Below are 27712 nucleotides of genomic sequence, written 5' to 3' on the forward strand. Positions count from 1 at the left end.
TGACTCTGGAGAATCTGGAAATATTCTGTATTGAGGAAAGGTCTCTAATTCTCCATACAAGCATTAGAAAAGAAGACTTATTGCTATTTTGGCAGATGGAGGTTGCACAAAGTATTACAAGGTAGGGTTGCCAACTATTTTCACACATATAGCATGTTTGTTTTCTTAGATTTAAGGCTATTTTCACACTTACTTTGCTTGCTCAACTCCACATCAGAGTTTGGGTTTTTGTCACATTGTATCTTGTATATTGTTTTTATTTGAACTCTCACTAGTCTATCATAGGATAAAACCCAGATCTATCCCGCTCTTATCTTCTTTATAAAATGTATTATCATGCCCAAAATCTTCTTGATATCCACAGTTTCAATAATGCTTCAGTTTGAATTCACTCAAGTCATCAATGTCTGCAGTCCTTGCGACAAAATCAAATGCTTTAGTATTGATCGTCAAATGTTACACAGGCAGATTATGCAGACAGTACTGCACTGACGTACACTGAAAAGCACGCTCTGGTGTTGAATTCCCCCACTTGGTGCAGACCATCATAAAAAGTCTTCCCACTATCAGCAAAAAAGGAAGCACAGACTTGCAACGTTTGCTAGACCACTGTTCAGCTGTTTGATGTGAACTCGCATACAGGTGGAGTGTTCACAACTGTCACAATGAGCTGAATATTTGATTGGTCCACACCAAACAAGGTAGGTGTGAAAGTGCCCTAACACTACTTCTGTGAAAGGATAGATTTCTCTCATAATTTCAGTGTGAGACCACAAAGATATTTTTATCCATCTTTACCAAGGGTGCCAATGATTATAAAGATTATATGATTGGGAGTGCATTGAAAATACATAGTGACTTATCAACTGAGGACCAGATATAGTTTATAAAACAGGACTGTAACCTGTACTATAAACCATATGTAGGCAAGCTAATAAAGAGATGGGCCCTCAAGATTTATACATCAGATAATAACAATAACATAATTCAACAAGATTTTGGAGCAATACCATGTTTGCATGTTTGTACACCCAAAAGCTAAATCCTGAGAGATATAAGACAATTAATTCTCAGTTGCACACTGTTTACATAATTGTATTTGCGTCAATCTAATTCACATCAGCTATGCTGTGGTACCCCATCCCTGCTACTTAGATACAGGGATGTACCGTGTCAGAGAGGCCTTCTGCCTTCAGTTTCTGGTCCTTCAAAGCCTGCTGCAGCACCAGGATCTCCGCCTTGTGCTCCTTCACCGCCAGCTCAACAGCCTGACGGGATTCAGAACTGCGCTGATCAGCACGCAGCCTGAGAAAGAGAGAAAGAGAGAGAGAGAGGGAGAGAATGAGAATGAGACAGTGAGAAAGTGGGAAGAGAATATAGAATATGAATGTGCACTGAAATGTGTGCGTGTGCACTTGTGGGCTGTAACCTGTTCTGTTTCTCGTTGTCCAGCTGTCTCTGTATTTCTCTGGCTCTGCGCTCAGCCTGGTTCTTCTCCTCCTCCAGAGCGCTCCTCCAGCTCTCCCACTGACGCTCCTTCTCCAGTAGCTCATCATTCAGAGTCTCCAGCTCCAGCACCTGTTCCTCAAGCATGGTGCACGTTGTCTTCAGGGTTTCTATGTTCTACACACACACACACACACATACACAAAAATACACCCACTCGCACATTATCAATTCATTCTGACTGATTGATTATTCATGAACTAATTATGAGGTGATATGAGGTGTTAAAGTCTGTCCCACAAAAGGCAGCATTATGTAAACACCAATTCAATATTCATTTTCATTCATTATTCAGTCTCAGTGATTTAAAGGGAAAGAATATTCTCCAGCAAAACCCCTGATATCAGTGCAACACATTCCACTAGCATTTTGGTATTGTTGCTGTGCTGGGTATGATCTACCACCCAAATAATACCCCTACTTGGATACAGGTGGTCCTATGATGATCACTTACCACTAATGTATGGGGTAGAGGGGGCTGACAAATTTAAGCAACAGAACATTAGAGGCAATGTGTTGTCGCAAATAATGTGACCGTGATCATCACAACTGTTAATTTATTCATGATAACACATGACCAACAGTTCTGCAAAATACAGAAAAAAGTAGTGTTGCACCAACACTAATAATATTGGTATCAGCCCTGATACTGGCACTTAAATACAGTATCAGTACTGGCAGATGGACCTTAACTAAAGCAAAACATCAGCAGTGTAGGATGACAACCAGTAGTAAAAATGCTAACTTCAAAATCTGTAATGGCAGTATTTCGAGGGGAGGCTATAGTAGTGGGTGATATACCTTTCCAACTAGGACAAATTCCAACTAGTATTAGCTTCACCAGTATGTTACAAATAAGCACAGATAACAAGGCATACAAACAGTTCACAACATGCTAATTTCAGTAGTCCCTCATCTCCTGCTGTTTAGTCAGTTGCAGTCTGAGTTAATGTTGGTCTTCAGCTTAGGGTTAGCCTTTAGTGTAACTCTGCTAAACTCCCGCTTTTCTCTAATGCTGCCTGCAGTGCGCCTCTGCTGTTCAGCTGCAGCAGACAACAGCGTGGTGTCAGGGCTGGTGCTAGCATCAAGCCAAGAAATCCATAAAAGAAAATCATAAAAGTATCAGCCATTTGCATTATGGACACATAAAACTGTTGCAACATCAGGTTCAGCAAAGCTTTTCAATATTCAGATTAAACTGTATGTCATTTGTGCCAGCCAGTCTGTAAAGCAAGTCCACCCTATTAGCCAGATTATATTCTGTTTGTTTCTGGCTGTTTGTTAATAATGAGCCTCACTCACCAACTGTTCTTAAGAAGAATTCTCTTCTTAAAACCCACTTACGCAGATTTCATGAGGATTCTGACATTCACCAATGTTTTCTTATTTGAGATTTGTTCTTAAGTAAGAGCAGAATCTACACACACTCAAGAGCACAAAGGTGTGAACAGTCCTGCAGTTTAAGAACATGTCAGGAATCTGATGTAGACGCTTTCTTAGGACCTTTCTCAAGAACAAACTTTAGAAAAAATTTAGGAAGATATTGGTGAATGAGGCCCAACGTTCTGTTTGTTTAGTTGTTCCATCGTCACAGTTGCCAAATGAAAAGCTTGCTGAAGGTGATATTAAGATAACAAGTTATCTAATGTGTCCACTTTCTGTTTTGCATGTGCTAAAGTAGACACTTAGTAATGGTTAGCTGGAGCATAAAGCAAGTTGTTACTTAGCAACGAGTGCTCAGCAGAATGATAAAAAACGTGCTCTTATCACAAATAACAGCTCAGGTAGACCAATTAGACTGTGACGTCGGACCAACTGTTGTATAATGTGCTGCAACTAATGGGCTGCAGTTTGTAGTTGGAAACCCAAAAGTGGACCTACATAGTGGGTGTGACTGATGTAATGGTCAATGAGTGTAGGTACAAGATAAATATACCCAACTAGAAACAAGATGGTTTAACTGAAAAGACAGTAGTGTAGTATAAATCACTGCAACTCGGTAAGCAGACATTTCATGTAATTTTATGAAGCAGAGAGTCTAATTAGGCAGCTCTGTGATTTTCTGAGACTTGAATTGCACTGTTCCCACCACACCACTTGAGAGTGACACAGCAAAGAAGTATTGTAATGAGGAAAGAGGCAGAGAGAGAGCAAAAGAATTGTGGAGAGAGGCTCCAAATATAGGTGCATAGATGCAGCGCTGCTGCCCGTGTGAAGTCCAACGCAGCCGGGGCAGAGGGGAGCGGAGAGAGAGTGGATGACACATCTCTCCATCCCACAAGCGTCTATGATTACCATTCGCTTGTGTTATACAACAGCCAGCACTGAGACACCGCACACCCACATACACACCGCCTCCCACATGCATGCAGCTCCACTTCTCACACACACATACGCAAACACACACAGCCTCTGCTTTCCTCCACCATCTTGCTTGTCCGCTGCTACGAAACAAAAGTAGCTTTCAGCATCATTTTCCACCTTGTATTAATTGCACTACAATGAAGGACAAAAGTAGTCCAGTGATTTCCTTTCTGTGATGAGACCAACTCCTGTATTTTTGTGTCTGTGTTTTGACTGCACCTGTCAGTCACATCCTTATTAGTTTTATAGGCCTTTGTAAAAGAAGGTTTATTATCTTTAATTTATTTATTATCATTTTCTCATTTCTATAAAAGAAGAATGGTTTTTCAAATTGTTTTTTCATATGGCAACAAGAGTATAGCTTCCATGAACATGTGTGCTCTGCAACAGTCTTAGACCACCTGATAAAACATTTACAGTTGTACGCAAAAAAAATTAAACACCCCTGGTCAATGACCTGTTTTTTGATTTTACAAGTGAAAATAAATATCTACAGGAAGAAAGCTTTAATTTGCAGAAAAAATGTCATATTTTAGTGCACAATAAATATATATATATTTATTTATTTATTTTTGCTGAGTTTAATATATAGGCAAAAAGTAAAACATACAATATAAAATTATGCTGAATTCAGCAGGTAAACGGTCGTTGGGCATTAAAATGTGCAAAGGTGTATTGCCTGTACAGGATGTGTACTTATTTTCACATTTACACTGCAGAGGCTTTATCCCCAGGAGACAATTTTAATGATTTTCACATGAAAACGAAGCATTCTGGTTTATTTTAAAAATAAATATAGCAAAACAAGTAACTGCTGTAGAATTATTCAGTTGAGTTGCAACTATGCCGATACAAGTCACGTTAACACTTTTATTTATTTTACAAAAAAGGTTATTTAGTTGCCATATTAATGTCAAAACATCTTGAAAAATCTATAATTTGTGTTCTCTCTAATAAAATGTCTACACTAGCTTCATAATGTATGGAATACTTGGACCCCTATGATTGCCACTTGCTCTTATAGCAGCACTCCACAGAAATCAACATCTAGAGAGCTCTACATCTATTTCAGACAAAAAGAACGGGGTAACTAATTGTTCTGTTTACAAACAACGATCATTTACACATTAACTTTTTTGCAATCACTGTTTGAAAAGTATGGAGGAAAGAATATGTAAAAATTAAACTTTACTCGTGAAAGCTTCTGTTCCACAAAGCTTCTGTTTTTCAGCACCATTAAGGCATCAAGTTACAAAAGGTGCTTATACACAATATTATTATATGAAACTTATAAAAAGTAAAAAAAAAAAAAAATCATAAGCACAACAAAACAAAACTCAAATCTGTGAATTAGTCAAATAAATGATCATGATGTGCTGCTGGGGAAGGGGGACTCTTCTTCAGAGTTCTACTTGTTGACAGCAGGATCCCTTCCCTTAAACTAAAAACTTATCAACTTTTATATAATTCACGTACAAAAATGTTCATCATTCAAATTGCGAAAGGCAATAAGTTTACATGTATGTTTAAAGCTATTTATCTGGGAAGAAGCCTTTATTTCCTTGAATAAAATACTAACATTAGAATAACAAACACAAACCCTTTAAGACATTGTATTAAATTAAAGGAGCACAACAGGAAAGAAAGTACTTAAACTTGTAATCTTTCAACCATCTCTCAAGATATTTTATAAGGATTTTGAAAATATGAAATTCTTTCTTGCATTCTTATTTGTGTTGTTACGAGCCAAAATGCATTTACTGCCTAAATAAATACATTTTAAAGAACATACAGATGCAACGTTCCCCAGCAAGCACCAAAGAAGACATTGGTTTGGCATGCCATACCAACATGTGGTAGTTTGGAGACTCTAAAAGGTTCTTGCCCATTCCTACTGGGTCATCTGACTTATCACTTCTTACTCTGGAACAGAATAAAGCCGACTGCCAACATTAGACAGTTGGTGTTTGTTTGTTGTGCTCTGACCTTTGAACAGTCCTGTATTTGTTCCATACCTGCTTCTGGTTGTTGAGGTGCATCTCTCTGTCAGCCACTTCCCTGCGGAGGCGGTCGACCTCCTGGCTGAGCTGCAGCCTCTCCTCGTTCTCATCAGTGGCTTCATCCAACTGCTTGGACAAGTAGAAGTTCTGTCTGTTCAGCTCGGCGTTCTCCTGCGTCAGCTGAGTCAACTGCTCCTCCAGGTCCGTGATCACCTTGAAAGCAAAGGAGATTCACCTGTTTAGACTGTAACTGACAGCAGCACTAAAGCAGCACTGACTGTAAATTCACCACATTCTACCAGATGCTGTGACAGTACAGATGACTGACATGAAGAAACGGGTGTTTGGGCTGAATCTATGGGCGGTAGTGGCACTGGGAAGGTCTATATTTAGTGGAACTAAATTTCAAATCATTGATATATCATTGTGCCTCTGAGAAATGGCTAGCTCTGTTTCACAGTACGCCACTCCATCCCTTCTCAAATTCTGCCAACCTGATGAAAAAGCATCAGCTCATCAATCGTCCTCTATAAATAAACAAAGCAGTTATGTGGGAGGAGGAAGAGGTGTTAAAGAACAACTTTGAAATCACTCATCAAATTAGCCCATGTCTTTTAAGAACTGTCTTTGTATCAGCAGGGGCGGTGTTATTGAGATGTTAATTCTAATGTTGAGGGAGCGATTTATTGCATGCTTTCATTGTTTTGTTTCTTCGCTCTGCATTGCGGAAAACATATTTTTTCCAGGCCAAGAAAACTTGCAGCTGATGTACTGACAGCCCTGATGCTCAGTCAACACGAAGAGCTGAAATTTGCATGAGATTGCAGTGCTGGTCAAGTGAGTTGGCGCAGGCAGAGGACAGCAGAGGTGCCAAAATGATCCAAGCGTAGGAGGCGTCAGCGCATTATTATTATTGCTGTTAAAGGCACAGAAACACATGCGCACTGACCCACTTTAGCTGCCCACTGACCACTGTTTTGTATTTTTGTTCCTGCAAAGATGAATACCGAGCTGTTTGTTGGCCCTATATGTGATTGTTATGAGTGAATTAGCACTTTCAAGAAAGCATGTTCTGACCAATAAAATGCCAGATTATACAATGTCACTCTCAAATCAGAACCTTCCAACTTTTTTGTGAAAACACCAGCTGCCTTTTACATTGTGTGAAAAATTATCATTTTGTGATGAATGGACCAATGGAAATGATCCAATACGACTTCTTGATATATTCATGTACAAACCTAATTCCCAAAAAGTTGGTATAGAATGTGAGATGCACTTTGACACATATTTAAGCAAGACAAGAGGCCAGAAGTGCTACACCACATAAAATGTGAAGCACAGTAAATAACACCTATTCATAAATTCACCTTGGTGGTGATTAACATGCCAGTGTCTTCTTAATGCAAAGTTCAGGGCATGAACCAATCAAAATCCACATGTACCTAAGGTCAGACATATTAAAGACCCATGCCAAATAAAACTCCCGTTCGCACAATGAAAGAAACGTAAACAAAGAAAACCAAAATTCTCAGAAACAGAGCTACAAATTTTAATGGAGCAAGTGCTAATAATAGTAAATTGTTTGGCAAAGATGCTTTTAACTTTTAATCAAGAAACAAAGTTTCTTTACCAGAAAATGCATACAGCTTTCAATTGCAGGAATTATATTTTAGCATATTTAAGCAAGATTTCATTTCTCATTGGTAGGAATTCAAACTTCTTTCCAATTCATTATAATTCCAGTAAGGATTTTTTCTAACATTTAATGTTAAAGTATTAAGGTTTAACATGTGGCAATTTTTTAATTGACAAGCCAAAATTCCAATTACCATTTTAGCTTATATTTCCTATTTTTATTGATCTCAGGAATTCAATTAATACATGTGTAAATTACAATTCCACTAATAAATATTACTAATAGTGAAAATTCAGTTTTTACTTGTAAGAAATAATGTTTGACTGGTAAAATATCATTTTCACATGTGTAAATTGAATTCCTTTGTAAAATCCAAAACTACATTTAATAAAATCAGAATTAGATTCTCAACATGCCAAATTACCCTCCACCTATTTGGATTACAAGCTAAACCTACTTCCAACACATCTGCCAAACATCAAATTTGATAAAAAAGGAAGAGGTCGCTTTAAGGACGGTTCAAGGCTTAACACTTTGCCAAAACATGCATCAGTAAATATTCCAAAAGTTCAAGAACAACATTCCTCAACGAGCAACCTCTAGGATTTCACCACGTACACTGCATAATATCCAAGAAATCCAGAGAAATCTTTGTGTGTAAAGGACAAGGCTGAAAAACACAACTTAATGTCCGTCACCTTCAATACCCAAATCCCTCAGACAGTATTAAAAACTACATTAATAACTGACATGCTTCTGTGATGTAAACACCATTCGTCACTTTTTCCACAAATGCGAGTTAAGAATGTAACTATTCATAGTGAAAACAAAGTTGTGTGTTTGTGAAGACATTAATGCTGAGGGGTACATTCACGTTTTGGAGCAACACAGGCCACCTTCTTCGGGGACGCCCCTGAAATACTAAAAAATTTCCTAATCACTGCTTTCTGTTTTTATTAGCATTTCACATAATGTCTCAACTTGTTAGAATTGATGTTTTAAGAGGATTCAGGTTTTTCTTTTCTATTATAAAGTTACAACTTCAGAGATACTCATTAGAGAGAGGTTTTATTACAATGGTGATACATATTCTAAAACGTGTTTCTTTGCTTTACATCAGGGGTCATTAACTGGCCAACTGCAGCCTGGATTCTGTAGCAAAGCTGATTTTACGCAGGTTAAAACGGTTGAATTTCAGTACGACTTCTGTAGCAGTCCTGTGCTGCAGTTTATCCAGTCTGACGCATTTATGTAAACGACTTAGCAGAAGGCAGCTCTTCTGAACAGAGACTAGCAACAGGGCTAATAAGAAAGCAAATAATTTAATATATATTATTAATATTAATATATAATATTAATATATAATATTAATATATTTTTGTAGAATTTTAATTTTATTTACTATTTGTTGCCTGAGAGGTGAAGCAACAATGTGACTTTAAAGACTTTAAAAATGAATGAACAGAGAACTGTTTGATTTTTCTCTTTGTTACAAGTTCAAAAACGATATGGCTCATCTGTTCAGAGTACATGGTGCTGGTGAAAAGTGGAATCGTTGAGAGTCAGCACCACTGCAAAATAAATCACTGGTACACCGGAGTGCTTGTCCATTCCCTGACAGCAAGAGCATAAGAAATGCTCATTAAGACTAGCCTCTATTAATATTTATCTATCAATCAATTTTTATTAAATTTATTTTACCTTATGAGAAGACAAGTTTTAGTTGAATCTTAAGCTAAAATGTTCTGTTTATCAGTTTGAACACACTTCCTTCAAGTAGTTATCCAAATAAACATACAGGACAGATTGTGTTCTGTTCTTTTGCTCTGATCTCTCAGGAGTTCCTGCTGACTGAGGAGTCAGAGTTGACTGTGGCGTTGAATAAGACCCCTAGTTCTCTCCAGTTTGTTCTCCCTAAGCTCCTTTAATCCTCCTCTCCGCACTTAGCACTTCACCAACGCTGAGAAAGAGGCAAGAAACATTCACCACAAATCAAGAGCTCATTAGTTCCTACTCTTTGAGAAATGGATATACTGTACAGGATACAAAAAAGCCCCTCTGATATAACTCTCAGGTATTCTTGTGCACACTTGCACATAATATTCAAACAGAAAGCTATGCAAATATGACTAATAACATTATAGGATCATTGTATGGAACATTACACTTGTTTAGAAGGCATGAAGAATATGCTTTCTAATTGCTCTCCAAAAAACAGCTCCTATGTTAATCTTCACAAACCAAGAAATCTGCATGCATCCCCAGTTATCCATGTCAGCCTAAGCCCAGGTTATTAAAAAAAAAAGTCTGGCAAAGGCAAATAAAAAAAATTGTGAGTGCAATGCAAAGCAAAGAAACAAACTCCAGCTAAAAGCAGCTCTGGTGGAGCTGTCAGAGAATGCTGATCTGGAACCGTGGTGAAGGCGCTCAAACAGCTTGCGAGTGGGAGGACAGTAAAAGTAGGGCAAGTGGATAAGGAGAAACAGAGAGAGATGGCTATGTATTAGATAACAATGAAGAGAAGCGAATTAAAGACACTTTTAAACATCCATCTAAGCTTCCACAAAGCAATGACCTTGGCTACAGCTACAGTCAGGGGTAGAATACACCCAACCAAAAATAACACTGGACTAACGGGTTAAGCTTTTTGTGTTGATCAGAAACTGATAAATGGAGATTTTGTCAACAGAAGGGAGTCAACAGTGAAAGAATTATAAAGAACATCAACTGATGGAAACTGTACTGACTGGGTTAATGGACACATAGGATCAGTTATGTAACAGCACTTCAGTTGACATGTGAATCATCAAACGAATATGGTACCCTATTTCTGTATGGTTAAATATAGAATTCAATAGCATACCGCACAGCTGTCCCTCAGGGCGTCAAACTTTCGCTGGATTTCATCCCGGTGGGCCTTGAAAAACAAGAGAGTGAAATCGTTACATTCAGAGAGAGTGCACACTTCTCTAGAGTGGCTCCTAGTGATCTGAAACAAGAGTGCAATTTAGCAGAACAGAGAGTGAACACAAATAAAAACTTGAGAGCAGTGATCAAGATTTGCATGGATACAGATACACAGTTACTGAGAGGATGTCACAATGACAATGTTTAGGGTAGTACACAAAGTGTCATTTTAGTGAAAACTCCTGTATCTCAATCTTGGGAAACAGCTAAGAAATAAGAGAATGAGTATAGCCAGTTCTTGTCAATGTACAATACTGTGCAAAAGTCAAATACCAACCCTTAATTAATTTACAGTCAAAATGGCAATTAAGTGAAAGTTATTCATTTTTTCAGGAGATATTTCTGAGGAAAGAGTCAACGGAAAATAAGCAAAAAAGGACTTTCCAAAACTGGAATTTTAATCAGTGATTAAAATATACAGAGAACATGAGACTCATAACAACCATACAAGACCTGGTAACCACCAAAACTGTCGCTATTAGATAAACAAGCTTTCATCTTTGAGAGAGAAGAAAAAGCCAAACTCCACATTTGCTTCAGATCTGAAAAAATCCACAGGTGTTTCTGTCCATCCTTCCACTGTGAGAAGACAACTCTGAAAGACAAGCCTGTAAGGAGCTGTCAAGACGCCGTTGCTGAGAAATTAGATAAAAATTAAGAACATCTGTAAATGAAATAAAAAAGCTGCTGGTGTTCTCAGAACGGACTGGCCACCCCAGAGTCCAGACCTCAACATTACTGAATGTGTTTGGGATTACTTGAATCGTGACAAGCAGAAAAGGCAACCAACTTCTAAGACTGAACTTGGTAAAATATCCCTGCAGAAAGCAAGTCTCTCAAAATAATGGAATCTGTGTAAATGATGTTTGATTTGTATGATGTTTGTACTCTTTATAAATATATGCTTTCTGTTTTTTTTCTGATGCTGGAAAATGAATAGCTTGTACTTAATTGCTGTTTTGACCGGAAATAAATGAAGGGTGGTCTCTGACTTTTGCATAGCCCTGTAGAATATAATTGAAGTTTGTTCAGTATGTGTTCATGGCTGTAGAGAAATCAAGCATTAAAACAGGGTATTAAAACAAAATGGTGGCGTAATACAGTAAAGACAACACACTATACACATCATACCTTCATCCAGCTTGTACAGAACATTAAACTTTGTAAATGTTTGACTTAAAACATTGGTTTGAAATATTAATACCTGTTGTTATTTTATTCACCATTTTCAAAAATGAGGCACATAACTGGTAAATTCTGTTAACTTAATTCTCAATGTTACACAGCTTTCTTAGTGATAATACTATCATCTACAGTTTTGTTTATTATTTTGGGTACATCTACAATGTATTACTTTTACAATTTCCTACGAATTATCCAAAGCAACGAAGCTGTGGAGCATAAGACCTGAAAAGAAATGTTTTTACACTACTGATACTAGTTTCAAAGTGTGGCTGAAAGGTGATACCAAAGTTTTAAACAGCAGTATCCATGTATCTCGTGTTTGTTCTTTCTCTCTGTTCACTGTCTTTTTATTCTACGTTCCATCTAGCTTACCCGAAGAACGGTAATCTCCTCCTCGGCCTCTGCAGTGGTCTCCTCTAGCTCTGTCTTGGCCTGCTGCAGCTGGCTCTCCAGGGCATGGCGAGCTGCCTGCAGGCTGCTGATCTGTGACTCCCTCTCCTGCAGCGACAGCGTCAGCTCCGACACCTGCCGCTTTATCTCCAGCTTCTGCTCCTCATGCTCCAGACCAATCTGACGGGCAAAAGAGATTTTCACCATTTATGGAGATTAGTCAGCTGCCGCAATTTCCTACAGCACTGCATTCAGAGACCACATACTGACTTTCAATCTCTTCCTTATACTAGTAATTTTGTCAATAGTGAGCTTGTCAGTGGTTTGAATTAAGTGGCTGTTGCCATGGATGGCTTTGTGAAACATCTTTTTGAATTATGCATGAAATCTGAATGAAAACAGCTGTAGAGATAGAATACACTCTTCTTCAAAAAGTCTTAATTATTGGCACCATTAATCTTTGGCCCTTCAATTTCATCTCCTTGTACACCACTTTAACTTCTATTTCGTAGAGAAATCTTATTCAGTTCCAGTGTTAGCCATTGTTAGACTTGACTCTGCTGCACTGGTCTGTTCTCACCTCTCTGAGTCTGGCCTCCAGCTCTAGTACACGACTCTTATTGGCTTGTTCTTGTTGACTCATCTTCTCTAAGTGCTCTTCCAGCTTGGCATTCTGGGCTTCCAGTTTGCCTGCCTGAGACTCAAGGTAGAACTTTTGCTGCCTCAATTCAGATATCATTTCTTCTTGGGCTTTCCTGCAGATATTAAGAGTAATAACATGAAAACAGTTTTTGAAGCGAAAGGGGTCAGCAACCCAAAAGTTTCAACAAAAATCAAACAACCTTGGGAGCCACAAGATTTCATGTCCATTTTATTGAAGTAACATTTCACCATATAGGCTGTAGATATGTCTCAGTATGTGCTGATGTCCTACTACAGGCAAAAAGAAAATACTATAAACGAAAGTGCAGACTTACTTTGCTCTGCTTTAAGCTTTAGCTCAGCTATAGCCACTTTTCTCGCATCTCTGGCAGGAAATTTTTCCACAAAAGTGCAACAGTTTCTTGTAAAATGTCACTTAACGTTAAACTTTTTACGAAACTGAAGTCAGCTTCTCATTTGCCAGCTTCTTGTTTGAATTTTCCCATTCCACCTTAAATGGTACCTGAGGTGCCAGAATGCCTCTTCGTTAGCCACTAGCTAGGCGAGACTGTTGTCTGTTATGTGACCAGCAGTCTGCATGCTGATCTTCAGGGTTAAAGGGTGAATTAGCAGTTATACTCCAGCAGTTATACTCCAGCAGTTATACTCCAGTGTTTAAGACCATTTATTGTTAAAACTGTGTTAGAATGAACAGCAGAGCTTTACTGCAATAGGGGATTATTTTAGTTTTACCTAAAAATCTAATTCTGCTGTGGAGCCACAACAAGGCAGTAAAAGAGCCACATGCGACTCCGGAGCTGTGTGTTGCCAACCCCTGTTCTAGGCTAAAGTCTCACAGCTGATGGCAGCAGAGAACTGAAGATGCACAAATGGACAAAAAGCACATTTCATCAGGGCTAAATTCCTGAAAGTAAAAGTACTTTTGACAACTAATGCTAACTGAAATCTAAAAAACCACTTTCACCTAGGTCAGAGCCTTACACGTCTTATGAGATGCCACATCTTTTGATATTCATCTCTTTGTTGAATATGTAAATGTGCTCCAAGAAAAATCCCACAAGGTAAATCAAAATACGGTAACCTACTTTAGATGCGAGGGTGAATGAAAATAGTGAGCGTAGTTGAATCAGCTGAGAGGACGTGAGGTCTCAGAAATCACACTGCAGCAGCACTTGTCTTCTGTGAACTCACATGTTTTTCTGAGTGTAGATACTGCTGTTGGCTGCCAGCTTGTTTGCCTCAGAGAGCTCAGCAATCCTCTGCTCCAAGCTAGTCATCTTTGATTCCATAGCATTGATTGTCTGAAAGAGTACGAACCTCATTAATAAACAAATGTATTGTTCAGTGTTCACATTGCGTTCTATGTTCTAAAGTTACAACCTATTGTTTTGTTGGAATATAGTAATCTTTCAGATGTAAGCGTACATTTATTACATATGTTGTAGTCTATGTAGATTTTGGCTGTGGTCTTACCGCTGCCTGGTCACTGATTAGTTTTCCCTTCTCTCGAGATTCTTCCTCATATGTGTTCTGCTTAGATTCCAGGAGCTCTTTGTCAGCCATGTCTGCCTTTATCTGGTTCTCCAAAACCTTGAAAACATCAAGCACTCAAGTATGACTCAAACTGCACGGCAAACGGATGTTCAGAATCATACAAGTGATACATTTTGAAGCTGAGCCCTTAAGGTAACATGCATTGTACAATCAGGTCCATAAATTTTTGGTTGTCAATAAAGTTACTATTTTTTGTGTAAAATTAAATAATAAATCAATATCTGCTCAAATGCTTTCAGGTTTCATTTGAGGGTATTACATCCAATGGTGTAGGAATTACAACCATTTTTATGCATAGCCCCCCTGTTTTTAGGGGATCAAACGTAATTAGACAATTGGCTGCTTATCTCTTCCATGGACAAGTGTTTTATTCCCTCTTTATTTCACTTACAATTAAGCAGATAAAAGTTAGAGTTGTTACTGTTAACTCTCAACTTGACAGGAAGAGTATGGAAAAGTGTTCATGATCCAAAGCATACCATCTCATCTGTAAAACATGATGTTATGGCATGGGCATGTACAGCTGCCAATAGAACTGGCAAGTCAATTACCTTCTCAATCCAACCAAGCAAGCATTTCATTTAATGAAGGCAAAACTGGTGGTGTCCATTGGTTCCAGACGTCAGGTAATCATTGACTACAAATGATGTCCAACCAAGTATTAAAATTTCATTTGCGACTGTTAGTTTGCCCAATTTTTTTTGAGCCTGTAAAAATGGGAGAGCTATGCTTAAAAGTTGTACGTCCTACACTGTTTACCCAATGTGGATGTAAATACCCTCAAATCAAAGCTGAATGTCTTTGAGCTCATATTTATATCAACTTCAGTATGGTGTGGTAGATAGCAAAAAAAAAACAATACAATGGACCTGACTGTATGTTCTGCTAGGATAAGCCATGACATGAAGTGCAATCAAACCCGTATTAATAATTATTTTTATTTAAGTGTTTTATAAGTGTCTTTGACTGAAAATAAACGTAAAAATATTTCAATTTAGTCCTTTTGAGTGAAAGACTGTCTTGAGTTGCAGTGGGCACTGAGGGCACAACCTTGATCTTATCCTCATACAGCTTTTCATTCTGCTCCAGATGAGTCTCCATGCGCTGTGCTGTAGCTTGAGTGTCACGCAAGTTCTCCTCCAGTTCCTGGATACAGGAGAAACACGGTAAGAGTAATATCCATTCACTCAAATCATGACAGAATCATAGATACTCACCTCCACCCCCACACAGAAACATATCAAATTCCTCAGATTAAAAAATAAACAATTCTGCATAATTAAATCATTTAGATGTAAACAAATGTCATTCATAGTGATTTGATGTGAAATGTGCCGTCATAGAGAAACGTACGGAGCTGCCTGATGCCTGAGACATTGTTTTATGACAGTTTTGAGAAAAAGTTTTGGGCTAAAATGTATTTTTGAAATACAGTCATGGTGAGGTATGGAGAGGTACATGCAGGCATGGTGAGGCTTGTTTTTTTTTTTTCAGATTTACCACTATTTTACCATTACCAACATTACACTTCAAAGACACATGTAGGTTCACTGGTCACAGTAAAATGACTATTTTTGTGTTGTAGACATCATGACCACCACTGCAAAGAAATCAGAGTCAGGAAATTTCTACACAGTGAACATATTTACATCAAACCACTCTAAATGATGTTTGCATCTACAACTCCATTTCCAAAAAAATTGGGAGGCTGTGCAAAATGTAAATGAAAACAAAATGCAATGATGTGCAGATCATTTAAACCCCCTATATTTCATTGAAAATAGTACAAGGCAGCATATCAAGTTTTGAAACTGAGAAAATGTATTGTTTCTGAACATAAAATAGCAAATAACTTTTGCTTTTCATCATCTCCGGTACATAATATCATTAAAAAATTCAGAGAATCTGGAGAAATCTCTGTATGCAAGGGACAAGGCCGAAAACCAATACTGGTTACCATGATCTTTGGGCTCTCAGGCAGCACTGCATTAAAAACAGACATGATTCTGTAGTGAAAATCACTGCATGGACTCTGAAAACCACTAGCTATGAAAACAGTTTGTCTCTGCATCCACAAATGCAAGTTAAAACTCTTAAACACAAAGAAGAAATCATATATAAACAGGATCCAGAAATGCTGCCACATTCTCTGGGCCCGAGCTCATTTAAAATGGTCTGAGGGGAAGTGGAAAAGTTTCCTGAGGTCCTACAAATCAACATTTGAAATTCTTTTTGGTAATCATGGTCATTGTGTCCTCCGGGCTAAAGACCACTCAGCTTGTTATCAGTGCACAATTCAAAAGCCAGTATTCATGATGGTATAGGGGGGCATTAGTGTGCATTGCATGGGTGATGTGAAGGCACCATTAATGCTGAACAATATATACATGTTTTGGCAACATATGCTGCCATCGAGATGTCTTTTTCAGGGAAGGCCTTGTTTATTTCAGCAAGACAATGTCAAACCACATTCTACATGTATTGCTCCGTATTAAAAGAGTCTGGGTGCTAAACTGGCCTGCCTGCAGTCCAGACCTGTCACCATTAAAAACATTTGGAGGGTTATGAAATGAAAAATACTACAAATGAGCCCCCGAACTGTTGAGCAGCTGAATTCCTATATCAGTCAAGAACGGGAAAACATTTCACTTTCAAAACTACAGCAGTCGATTTCCTCAGTTCCCAAACACTTACAGAGTGTTGTTAAAAGAAGAGGTAATGAAACACAGTGGTAAAAATGCCCCCATCCCAACTTTTTTGGAACGTATTGTTGGTATCAAATTCAAAATGGGCATATATTTTTCAAATAACAATACAATTTCTCAGTTTCAACATTTGATATCTTGCCTTTGTAGTATTTTCCTTTAAAAATATGGTTTACATGATTTGCATATTATTGGATTCTATTTTCATTTACATTCTGCACAGCGTCCCAACTTTTTTGGAAATGGGGTTGTAAATAACTGAATTATGTCAAATTTTTTGAAAAATCAGTGGAATTACCCTTTAATAATCAAAAATAAAGGTCAAACTATTTTGACCTTTTATGGTAACTGAAACATTATGCATCATGAATCAATGTGTCACACTTCATCCTGGCCAGAGAGAGGGAGAGAGATGATCCGTGCTCACAATCTGCCACTTTTGGAACAAAGACAGACGCACAGAGAATGCTGTAAGCATCAGGGGAGATAGTGGGGCCACTGCTTAGTCAGGCAGATGAGACAAAGAATGTGCATGTGAATCAGCGGGTGGCCTACCATCCCTTACCATGATCTTGTCAGCCATCTGCTGAATCTGCTGTGATTTGGTCTGGATGTCCTCTTTCAGTTTGGTCTCCCTGCGTTCCACGATCTCCAGCCTTTTTACCTGGTTCTCTAAGGTCTTCCTACCATCCTGCTTATTACACACAAACCATGAATACCCCATCATGATATGGCCATTCTGCATTCAAGCTAAAAATGAAGTAAACTGTTGATGCAGGAAAAAACAGACTGCTGTCTGATCGACTGATTTTTCATTGTCATACAAAATGTCCGCTCCTCAGGTGATCTACAGTACTTTTCAGTCAAAATGGCCACAAAGTACAAGTCACTCATTTTTCTGGAGATATTTCTGAGAGATCAGATATAAAATAATCCAGTTCCACAAAAACAAAAATCAGAAGTTTTTAAAACTGCAGCTCCAAAAGTCGTTAAAAGATATAGAGAAAATTGGACTCCTAATAACTGTAATCGTGCATGATCTGGTAGACCACTAAAACTGTCAACATCAAATAAATAGTACTTTCAACTTTAAGAAAACCAAGCTCCACTCTTGCTTCAGATCTGAAAAAAATCCACAGGTTTTTCCATCCTCCTTGCACTGTGAGAAGACAACTCAATGCTATGTGTCTGAAAGGGTGTGCAGCTGCTAAAAAGCTGTTACTGAGAAAATAAAACAGACAAAAAAAGGTTTGAAAATTTGCAAATAAACAAAGAAGCTGTTGATGAGAAGTAGTAAATGTAACCAACTTCTAGGACTGAACTTTGGAGATGTAGAAAAATAGCCCTGAAGATGTTTTTAAAAACTGAATGCAAGTGTCCCAAAAAGAATGGAAGCTGTAATAAACAGGGTGGACACACTAAATACTAAAAAAAATGCTATTACATTCAGTTGTTTAGACTTCTGTGTAATTTTTTAAATATATGTTGTCAGTGTTTTTCCTGATACAGAAAAATAAATTAATTGTGCTTGATAGCTGTTTTGATTTGAAATGGACATGAAGGGTGGTCTCTGATTTTTGCACAGGACTATATGTCTGACCTCGGTCTCTCGCAGACGTCTGCGAAGGCTGTCAGTGGAGTCTTCTCTGGTCTGCAGTCGCTCCAGATCTCGCTCAAGGCGCTCTTTATCCAGACGAACATTCTGCAGCAGTTCTGTGGCCTCGGTGCTCGCTTTCACTGCCTAAGAGAAATCAGAAGACTCTGAGTGCTATACGGCCAATAATGTATAATCAAGGGTGTATAAAGTAGACTAAACTGGTACTCAAGTAAACATAGAGTTACTTCAGTGAAATAATGACTCTAGTAGAAGTAATGAAGTAAAGCCTAGCAAAAAACTATTTGAATTGCAGTAAATACCTACAAGGTTGAACAAACTCCAAAAAAAGTACCAAGTTCCCGACTATCAGTTTGCTGGGGTGCCTTTTGCTTTAAAACAAAATGCTGAAACTCAAGTGATGTGTAAGCAACAGCAAAGCAGTCCAGGTGTTGAACAGAAAGAATGAAATTAAATACAAAAACAGAGTTAGTAACTCAATATGAATGGCTAAGTGGAACATAGTAAAAAGTTGATCACTTTTCTCACAAAAATATGTGAGTAAAAGGGTCAACATTTTCAAAAACTCAGAGAGGTAATGCATCAAAAGTCCATGTAACTGAGAAAACGTGACTATTTACTACTCAGCTTTGTGTGTTCTATCTACTTGTACTTCAGTGTGACAAGTGTGAAGTACAGGAGCATTATAAATGCATGCGAACATTTGTGGTAAAGCTCATCTTTACATAAAAGGGATTTCAGCACCTTGGCAAGCTTGTCCTGAAGCTCCTCAATCTTTGCCTGCTGCTCTTCATTGGTCTGAGTAAACAATAAGAATTCACCATTGGGTTTTCAGTTTTTAAAGGACTGAAATAATAAAAAAACATCATAATAAAATAATGATAAATTAATAAAAATAATAATAATGAATTAGTCAACTGTGTAACAGGCCCTGTCATTATGAGAGGTGTTTGAGAAAAACCTTCTGCAGTTTAGTAAGAAGCTCCTCCATCTCAGCTTTGCCTTGCTCTTTGGCCTATAAAAATTAAGACAGGTCAAAAAACAGTAAGTTACAAGGCAAAGCTACATAAATACTACTACTACTATACTGTATACATACACTATACATATATACATGTACTTTATACATTTACTGTATTATATATATGTCCTACTATAACTATTATACTACTGTAATAATACTACTAATGTATCAATAAATCAAGCTCCTTTCCATGCTTTTGACCTCTAAACCCTCTGACCTTCTGGATCTTTTGCTGGTAATCTGCGGCCTTCCTCTTCAGCTCCTCGCTGGTCTGGCGTGACTCCTTCAGCTCGGACTCATACAGGTCACTGCGGCGGCGAGCGGCAGAGAGGTTCTCCTCCAACTGACGAATGGACACCCGCATCTCTTCTAGCTGGGCATGGTATTCCTGCAGGCCAACAATTACAGTTTCAACAGGTAGGACAGCAACACTACAGAAGAAACATCTAACAAATGTTCAGGTTTGTGTGAGAAACTGTGGTTGAAGAATCTACGGCTTTCTATACGCATCAGTGAGAAAATATGGTATAAAGGATGTAATTCAGTATTAAGTAATTTCAGTTCAGATTTTACACTTTCACTTGATGCCACACTAGCATTTGTGAGGAGATGTTTTATTATTATTTGAATCTAATGAAAAGTTATGGGCCCATGGGCACATGCAAAGGATAAGCAACTAACTAAAGAGGTGAGAAGGAAAGACACTTGTGCCGAATGGCCAAAAGGTCAAAGAGTGGGTGTATAGATTGAACATGTCAGGAGTCTCATCCTGCTCTGGTCTTCTAAGAGGAGCCATTACCTAGGAGAGCACTTACCGACTTCCTCTACATCATATTCTCTCAGGCTACACATGTCTGGTAGGTAGCCTTTCAGTATCTAATGATTACAATGGTATCACAACAGCAATGGCAAATCAAGTGGGACTGAGGATTGCGTCTTTAATTGCGTCTTATTTCAATTACATTAAATTGCTTATGCAGAAAATGTATTATTAAATCCAAGGGAACAACATCGTTCTTTTATATGCATATATGGGCTCTATTTTTGTTCGCATACCTTTTAGTGTTATAACGCCTGTATATTGGTAATGTGGTTAGATGCGAGTGGATTTTTTTTTGCGCTCCCACTGCACAAACAATATACACCTGCAGCTCAAGGCCTGCCACTTTTTCAAAACCTGTTCAAACCCCTGTTGTGCCACCCTACCACTGCTTGTATTTTTTAATTAATTTCCCAAACATTGTCTAAAGTTGTGCTTGCGCTGCAGCCCTCTTAAGACCCACTCTTAGGTCAGATGCAAGAACCTGAAGTACTGGCTCAAAGTCCTGTCCAATTTCTTGTGAATTTATGGACGAGCACTAGTTATATCATCCCACTTCAACACAAATACAACTGACAGAATTATTTAATACATAATGAATAAGGAAAACTACAGTTATCGTTATCAATTGTCAATTGATGTGACGTTACCTACAAAACATCTTATAATTAATAGATAGTTCTGGTTCTAAAATCTGAGCTGAACTACACTGATTTGCAGAAGCTTTCTTTTTTTTCTGCTTTTATGTATTTCATGTAAATGTTCTTCTTCTTCTTCTTTTATTATTATTATTATCATATTATTATTACTATTATTCATCAGTTATTGTTGTATTAAAATAAATTCAATAATTTATTAAATTATAATTATAAGTATCTCATCATATTATAGACATTATGAATGAGTGAATATAAGCACTCTGTCCTCAAGAGCTCACATATGAGTGGACCCTCACTAACAGAGTGGCCCATAAGTGCACAAGAAGACAGAAAATGCATGTGTTGTTAAAAAAATGTCTGTCTCTGCACTGATAACACACCTAACCAAACTCGTTGTTAATGTATTCATGCTTACTTAATCCCTTTTTATAACTGTATTGCTCTGCTCCAGGTCATTGCCTGCACCCAGGGCCACCCATAAGGGAGGAAAAACTTACAGGGGCCTAGCTATTAAGGGCGCCCCAAGAGTCTGAGTGCTCTGTTCATAAATGACAATGGAGCATATGTGTAATATATATGTGTGTGTGTGTGTGTGTGTGCCTGGCTCACAATCTCTCTTCTAGTTAATCCCAAAGTTGTTAGATGGGGTTGAAGTCAGGGCTCTGTGTGGGCCAGTCAAGTTCTTCCACACCAAACTCACCCAGCCATGACTTTATGGACCTTGTTTTGTGCACTATGGCACAGTCATGCTGGAACAGAAAAGGGCCTTCCTCATACTGTTCCCACGAAGTTGGAAGCATAGATTTGTCCAAAATGTCAAAATATCAAGACTGCAAGGCTATGTGCTTAATTCTATCCACCTGTTAGCAAAGGGTGTGGCTGAAACACCAGAACTCAATAATTAGGAGGTGTGTTCCAATACTTTTGTCCATATAGTGTGTGTATATATATTTTCTGTTTAACACTCTTGAAACAGAAAATATTAGGGATGCCTAAATCGATTTCATAGCCAAAACCACCTGAAACAATGAAAGTTATCAGGATTTCTGATAATGAATGGCTCCTACAATGATCTTCATTAAAGTCAATTATTTTATTCCATCAACATGCACAACATCTTTTATGAACAAAATATTGTTTATGGAAAAAAATAAAATATGAATATTTGTATTAAATAACTAGTGAAACCTCTTTTACTGGCAGTAGTTATTTCTATCAGTATACTGATCATTTCCTTGGGGCTGTCTTGCTTAAACAACCTGCTTAAAAAGAACTTCTTCTGTTTGAGCTTCTCTGTTGTTGATTTACTCCTGTGTTTTGCATCACAGTCATGTTGCAAGACTCAAGCTCTTTGGAGTTTTAGAGACATCCAGACATTCTGTTTTAGAACATCCAGATACAACGACAAATTCATTGAGCCCTCAATAAGTACAAGCTGGTTGGGCACAGAGGCTGCAAACCAATATAAGTACCAAAATACACTTTAACCATGCATCACAGTTGGGACAAGGTCTTTGGTATGGGTACGCAGTGTTTTGTTTTCTCCAATTACAGTACTTTTCCAAAAATAGAGCTGTAGAGCAAGGTGGTTGAGGAATAATGCTCAGGGGACATTCTTAATAGTTTGGGCTCTGACCCGTAGTTCCAGTGATGAGAAATCTACAGAAATTTGCACTTCCAACTTGGTGAAAAACCATTCCTGTTTCAGCATAACATAAAGGGAGTTTGTCAAATTTTGTGTGAAAGAACTTGACTAGCCAACACCAACCTATGCAATGAATTGGAATGCTGACTGTGAGCCTGAATTTATCACTCAACATCAGTGCTGACCCCACTAATACTCCTGTGGCTGAATTGATGTGAATCCCTGCAGCCATGTTTCAAAACCAAGGGGAAAACTTCTCAGAACAGTGGGGGCTGTTACTGCAGCAAATGGCAGGATCCATTCTTTATTAATACCTATGATTTTGGAATGAGATATTCAGCAAGTACATATGGATAGGTTTGATAGGGTGTCCACATACTTTTGGTCACATACTGCAAAGCATACTGCCATCACAGTATGCAGCAGTATAACTGCAATATGTTATTTTGTCCATATCATGCAGCCCTAATTAAAATTCATCTTTGTTATCTGCCTACAGAACATTTCTAGTAGTTTTTGGATAACTTGGGACCCATAGCGATATTTTTTGGAGAGCAGTGATTCCCTGTGTGGTCAGCTCCCAGTCTTGTTCACTGTTTTCCTTTTGGTAGACTTGTGATCACAGATATTATCGAGTGCAAGAGATGTCTGAAAATCCTACACTCTAGGATTCTTTGTCACTTGTTTGAGGATTTTATGGTGTTCTGTTAACCTCCTATGGAGAGTAGAAATGGTGCTGAGTTTCTTTCACTTCTTTCACTAAAAAAGCCGCAGGACTGTGGGCAAACAGAGGCCGAAGTAATTTTTTTTTTGTAATATAGCAGGGCATGTTAAACCCACATTGGAACAGCTGACTTCAATTATCCTCTTTCCAAACAGGTCATTATCCCAGAGGTTCACATAGTTTCCATCAATATGCAAATGCAAAAAGGTGGCATAAATAAAAATATAAAAAGGCAGAACACAACACAATATTAACTTCTTTTTTTTATCAGAGTTATGTGTAGGGGACACATCTAATAGGTGAACTGAACATAAAACTTTTAGGATTAGGGTTCTATTGTTAAACTTGGAGGTGACTCCAAAGTCAACATACAGACAGTGCAGAAAGTCAAATGAAAATGAACAGAGTTTCCAGTAATCAAAACTGTAATTAGAGGCAACAGAAATGACAAAGATGAGGTGCTTGACATTTTCTGAAATTACCATCTTGCTGAAGACTATAATGTGAAGCAAACTGTTCGTCTATTTACGGTGAGTCAACACAATCTGGTTGCGTCAATCCTCTCAGCTAGCATGATCGTTTAATTATCAATAGCGGGCTAATTGCTCTACTGTGCAAACAACTTCAGTCATGAAACCGCTGTTGCGTGCAAAGTAGACACAAAAACATCTGCAGGATCTCCTAAAATAGAGAACCATGGATGAGTGGTTGATCGAAAAAAAAAGCTTTCCACAACTGCAACAACAGTTGACAACAAAAAAAACACAGCATATCCAAAGAGCATAAAAACACTTTTACGTAATATCCATTATTGTAGGAGACAACCTTGCAGAAACAGCTACTTTTTAATCAATTTAAGGCTCTTCAGAATCCTTTAAATGCTGAAAATGACCCCCTCTGTACAAAGTGCAGGCTTTGTACTGACAGTCAAGAGCGTATTCAGGGAGTCTTAATGTTGCCACTGTAGACCTACAAGACTCTGCACAAAGACAGCAAGCTCAGAGCACTTTCTCCCCAGGAGAAAGTGCTCTGAGCTCAAGAATACCTCCTGCTGAATATCTCGGCTTTAGCGTTCTTTAGAAAATTGCGTTCTCCATCAAAACCTAAACTTATGCTTTATTCATAAGCTACTCTTATTGATTCTCTTTGTTTATCATAAACATTGTTGAAAAAGTTTGCTGTTGTCCAGGCAGCACAATGAAAAATTAGGCCAGCGTGATATTAGCTTGGTAGAACACAAAACAGTCAGGCACTTCAAACATAATAAGCTGTGTACTCGTGAAGCTGCCCCTGCAAAACCCATCTGATAAAAAACCACAAGCAGGCAATGTGGAATGAGTGGAGTTAGGCAATGCCATTGAACCTCAATAATAATGCACTCTGTCACCTCTGCGAACACTTCAAACTCCTTACAACAGAGTGCCTGGACTCTTTCAGAAGATACAGACTTATGAAGAAGCAAAGGAAACCAGAAGCAGACTCAAAAAGCTTGAGCTTAGCTCCCGTATCGGCTGTCATAAAGTGCCATTATGAGGAAGGAGGATGTAAATGGTTAATCCAGCCTAAACGCTGAGTTCGGCTAATTGAAGACTTTCGCCAGCTCACGATGGTCTCCTCACTGCATCTGCACACCCTTCACTCCTGGCTACCATTGTCAGTCTCCATGGCAACTACAGTGCGATGGAGCTGGAAGAGCTGAACCATGCCAGAGAGCAGCTTGTTTTTCTATCAGCACCCCCCGTGTATCATATGGATTAGCCTAACACTCCACGCTACCTATTCACCACTGGTTCACATGCTGAAATGTACAAAAGAAATATTTGGAAGATTGCAGTACGACATGAGCTCATTTCGCCAGTACGCCACAGTTGCTCTGACAGAGCTCTGCACTGACCGCTTTGTATTCAGCCTCTGCCAAAGGCATGTGAAGCTTTTTCAGGAGGGAACATTATTTGGGCTCCTTCCCAAGGCTCATACCTCACAGACTCAATAAAAGCACATGGCGCAGCGGCGAGGGTTCAATAAAGCGGCATAACTCACACATGCTCCAGGAAGAAAGGTGTTGCCAGATTGCAGAGTGCATGTAATTAACACATGCATTGCAGGAAGCTAACGCACAGGACAAAAAACACATACAGTGCAACCTAATGAAGATAGGTCCAACACACTCAATGAAGCACAGTTACAGTACTAGAGGTTACCAACAGAAATCCATGAAGAATTAATCACTTTTTAAAAATGCACATTGGGTACACTAGAAGTGGGCAAATTACAAAAGCTAAGCAGTTATGAACCAGTTTTGAAAAGCTCTGGGTAATGTGGATTAAACACTACATCATGTTTACCTACCGTACAGCAAAAAAAAAAGATTTGTCAGTTTGTCAGGTAATTGTAATTTGAGAGGGTATGCAAGAGGATGATACCCCCCATTAAAAAAAAGGCAAAAAACACCCCATTAGTAAAACGAACCCCCATTTCCATCTAATTTGGATTAATATCACTTAGGATGTCTATTATCAATATTTCCAATCCATCAGCGTGTGAAATGTACAAACAGTGTTGCTTTGGATGTATCGAAAGTTTTTAGTGTCAAACAAGTTATGATCAAAGCAACGCACCTATGCACCTACAGAAGGTGTTTATGTAACTTTTCAGTATAAATGCAGTGGAGAGTTTGGTACAACATGTGCACTTGCTATTGAGAATGTAAGAAATATACAAAGACCCTCTAAAAAGAAAAACTAAAAGTTGGAGCCTATAATTTGTTGATTATCTTAATATTTAATTACAGATAAAACAATATAAAAGAGAAAAATAATATAAAAGTAATTATATAAAAATACTCCATCCTAAACCCCTGAATCAAGAATTGCTAAGCTACTGGTATATTACTGCCAGCTGTTCTAATGCTACAGTGATGTGTGTTAACATTATGGCTAACGCTGCTTTTAAGTGGTTTCGTTTTATTGGAAAAACAAGTTTCCCACCAGAAGTCCCCATATGAATGCAAATTCAGACAATTAACTTGGAAAAATCTAAATTTTTGATGCAGTATAAATTGGTCAAATTGACGTCAACGCTATTTTTAAGTTGTGGAGGACACAAGTGAACAGTCAATCATATGAACTGTGTGAATATAATAGATGGTTATGATAAAGTGAATTTTAGCCATGTACCAAAACCGATAGATGCCAGTAAGCTACTAAACCACAACAGCTATTTCACAACCTCAGTGTTCTGTTAATCTTTCACTTAAATGACATGAACGCACACGCTGGGTGAACAAGTTACTTCTTTCTGACCGTCCCAGTTGCACTTGAAAGCAGTACAATATTCTAAATGTGGTCGTAAGTAATTACTGCAGAGAGTTTTGTTTAGAGGAATAAAATGCTGGTTAAAAATACCAATACATTATCTAATATTGCTTATAGTGAGAAACTGATTAGCTGAAAGATGGCTATGTTGGGATTAGCTATGTATTTTGTCAGAAGCCACATAATGACTTAGAACCTGAAACAGGGTACGACTGACCTTGATGCTAAGGCTAAGTGATAAGAGCTAATGACTCATAATTTGAGGTTGAAACATTCTACACGCGTTTTTAAAGGCATACACTTGTACACAAATTATTATAAACATCAAAACCTGACTGTAGAATTACAAATAGCTTATACTTTGTTCTACACAAAGAAATAACAAATGACTTCTAATCACAACACAAAACGAGGTATCTAAAAAGGCTTTTTTCTGTGATCCCCCTCCTATTTTATCAGAAACACCTACCATGTAATGTTGCTGTACCTGACACACTCGTACTAGCACAAGACACATTAACAGGCCACTGCTGTGCTGATACACTACATGTCCAAAAGTGTCCAGGCACACCTTATAATTAGTGAATTCAGCTACTTTAAGTGCACTTGTTGCTGACCCAGGCTTTGAATTGCACAAACAGCTTACAATCTCGACGGAATAGCAGTGCCACTAGAACAGGGCAGCCAGGAGCAGCCACCCATGAGCCTATTATCACCATGGCCAATGCCATACAGGGCCTCTGAGAACTGTGTTCTCAGAAGTGATGGAGCACCCTCAAATACCTTGGGATGAGCTGGAGTTGGGTTTGTGATCCAGAACTTATCATCAAACATCACTACCTGATCTCACTAAGGCTCCTGTGGATGAATGCAATCAAATTCAACAGCATGGTTTCAACATCTAGCATAAATGTTTCCCAGAAGAGCAGAAGCTGAGG

The 27712-nt window shown here is 38.2% G+C and overlaps 1 protein-coding gene across 6 annotated transcripts in view; it reads right to left on the minus strand.

Moving 5' to 3' along the window:
• The window catches only part of LOC118813483 (citron Rho-interacting kinase), a 65199-nt gene that overhangs the window by 19199 nt on the left and 18288 nt on the right, over positions 1–27712 (minus strand). For 3 of the 6 annotated variants that reach the window (XM_036578845.1, XM_036578844.1, XM_036578841.1), the window contains 14 exons: positions 19830–20000; positions 19550–19603; positions 19333–19386; positions 18574–18714; positions 17539–17664; positions 15319–15414; positions 14188–14304; positions 13906–14015; positions 12632–12806; positions 12034–12231; positions 10373–10426; positions 5886–6083; positions 1430–1623; positions 1170–1305 (listed from right to left, as the gene is read on the minus strand). In XM_036578845.1, the coding sequence (XP_036434738.1) occupies positions 1170–1305; positions 1430–1623; positions 5886–6083; positions 10373–10426; positions 12034–12231; positions 12632–12806; positions 13906–14015; positions 14188–14304; positions 15319–15414; positions 17539–17664; positions 18574–18714; positions 19333–19386; positions 19550–19603; positions 19830–20000 (1824 nt within the window). Of the gene's footprint in view, positions 1–1169; positions 1306–1429; positions 1624–5885; positions 6084–10372; positions 10427–12033; positions 12232–12631; positions 12807–13905; positions 14016–14187; positions 14305–15318; positions 15415–17538; positions 17668–18573; positions 18715–19332; positions 19387–19549; positions 19604–19829; positions 20001–27712 lie in introns of all 6 variants that reach the window. The other 3 variants (XM_036578842.1, XM_036578843.1, XM_036578840.1) reach the window with 1 other exon arrangement.

Source organism: Colossoma macropomum, unplaced genomic scaffold, assembly GCF_904425465.1.
Source record: "Colossoma macropomum unplaced genomic scaffold, Colossoma_macropomum, whole genome shotgun sequence".
In the NCBI taxonomy this organism is placed as follows: Eukaryota; Metazoa; Chordata; class Actinopteri; order Characiformes; family Serrasalmidae; genus Colossoma; species Colossoma macropomum.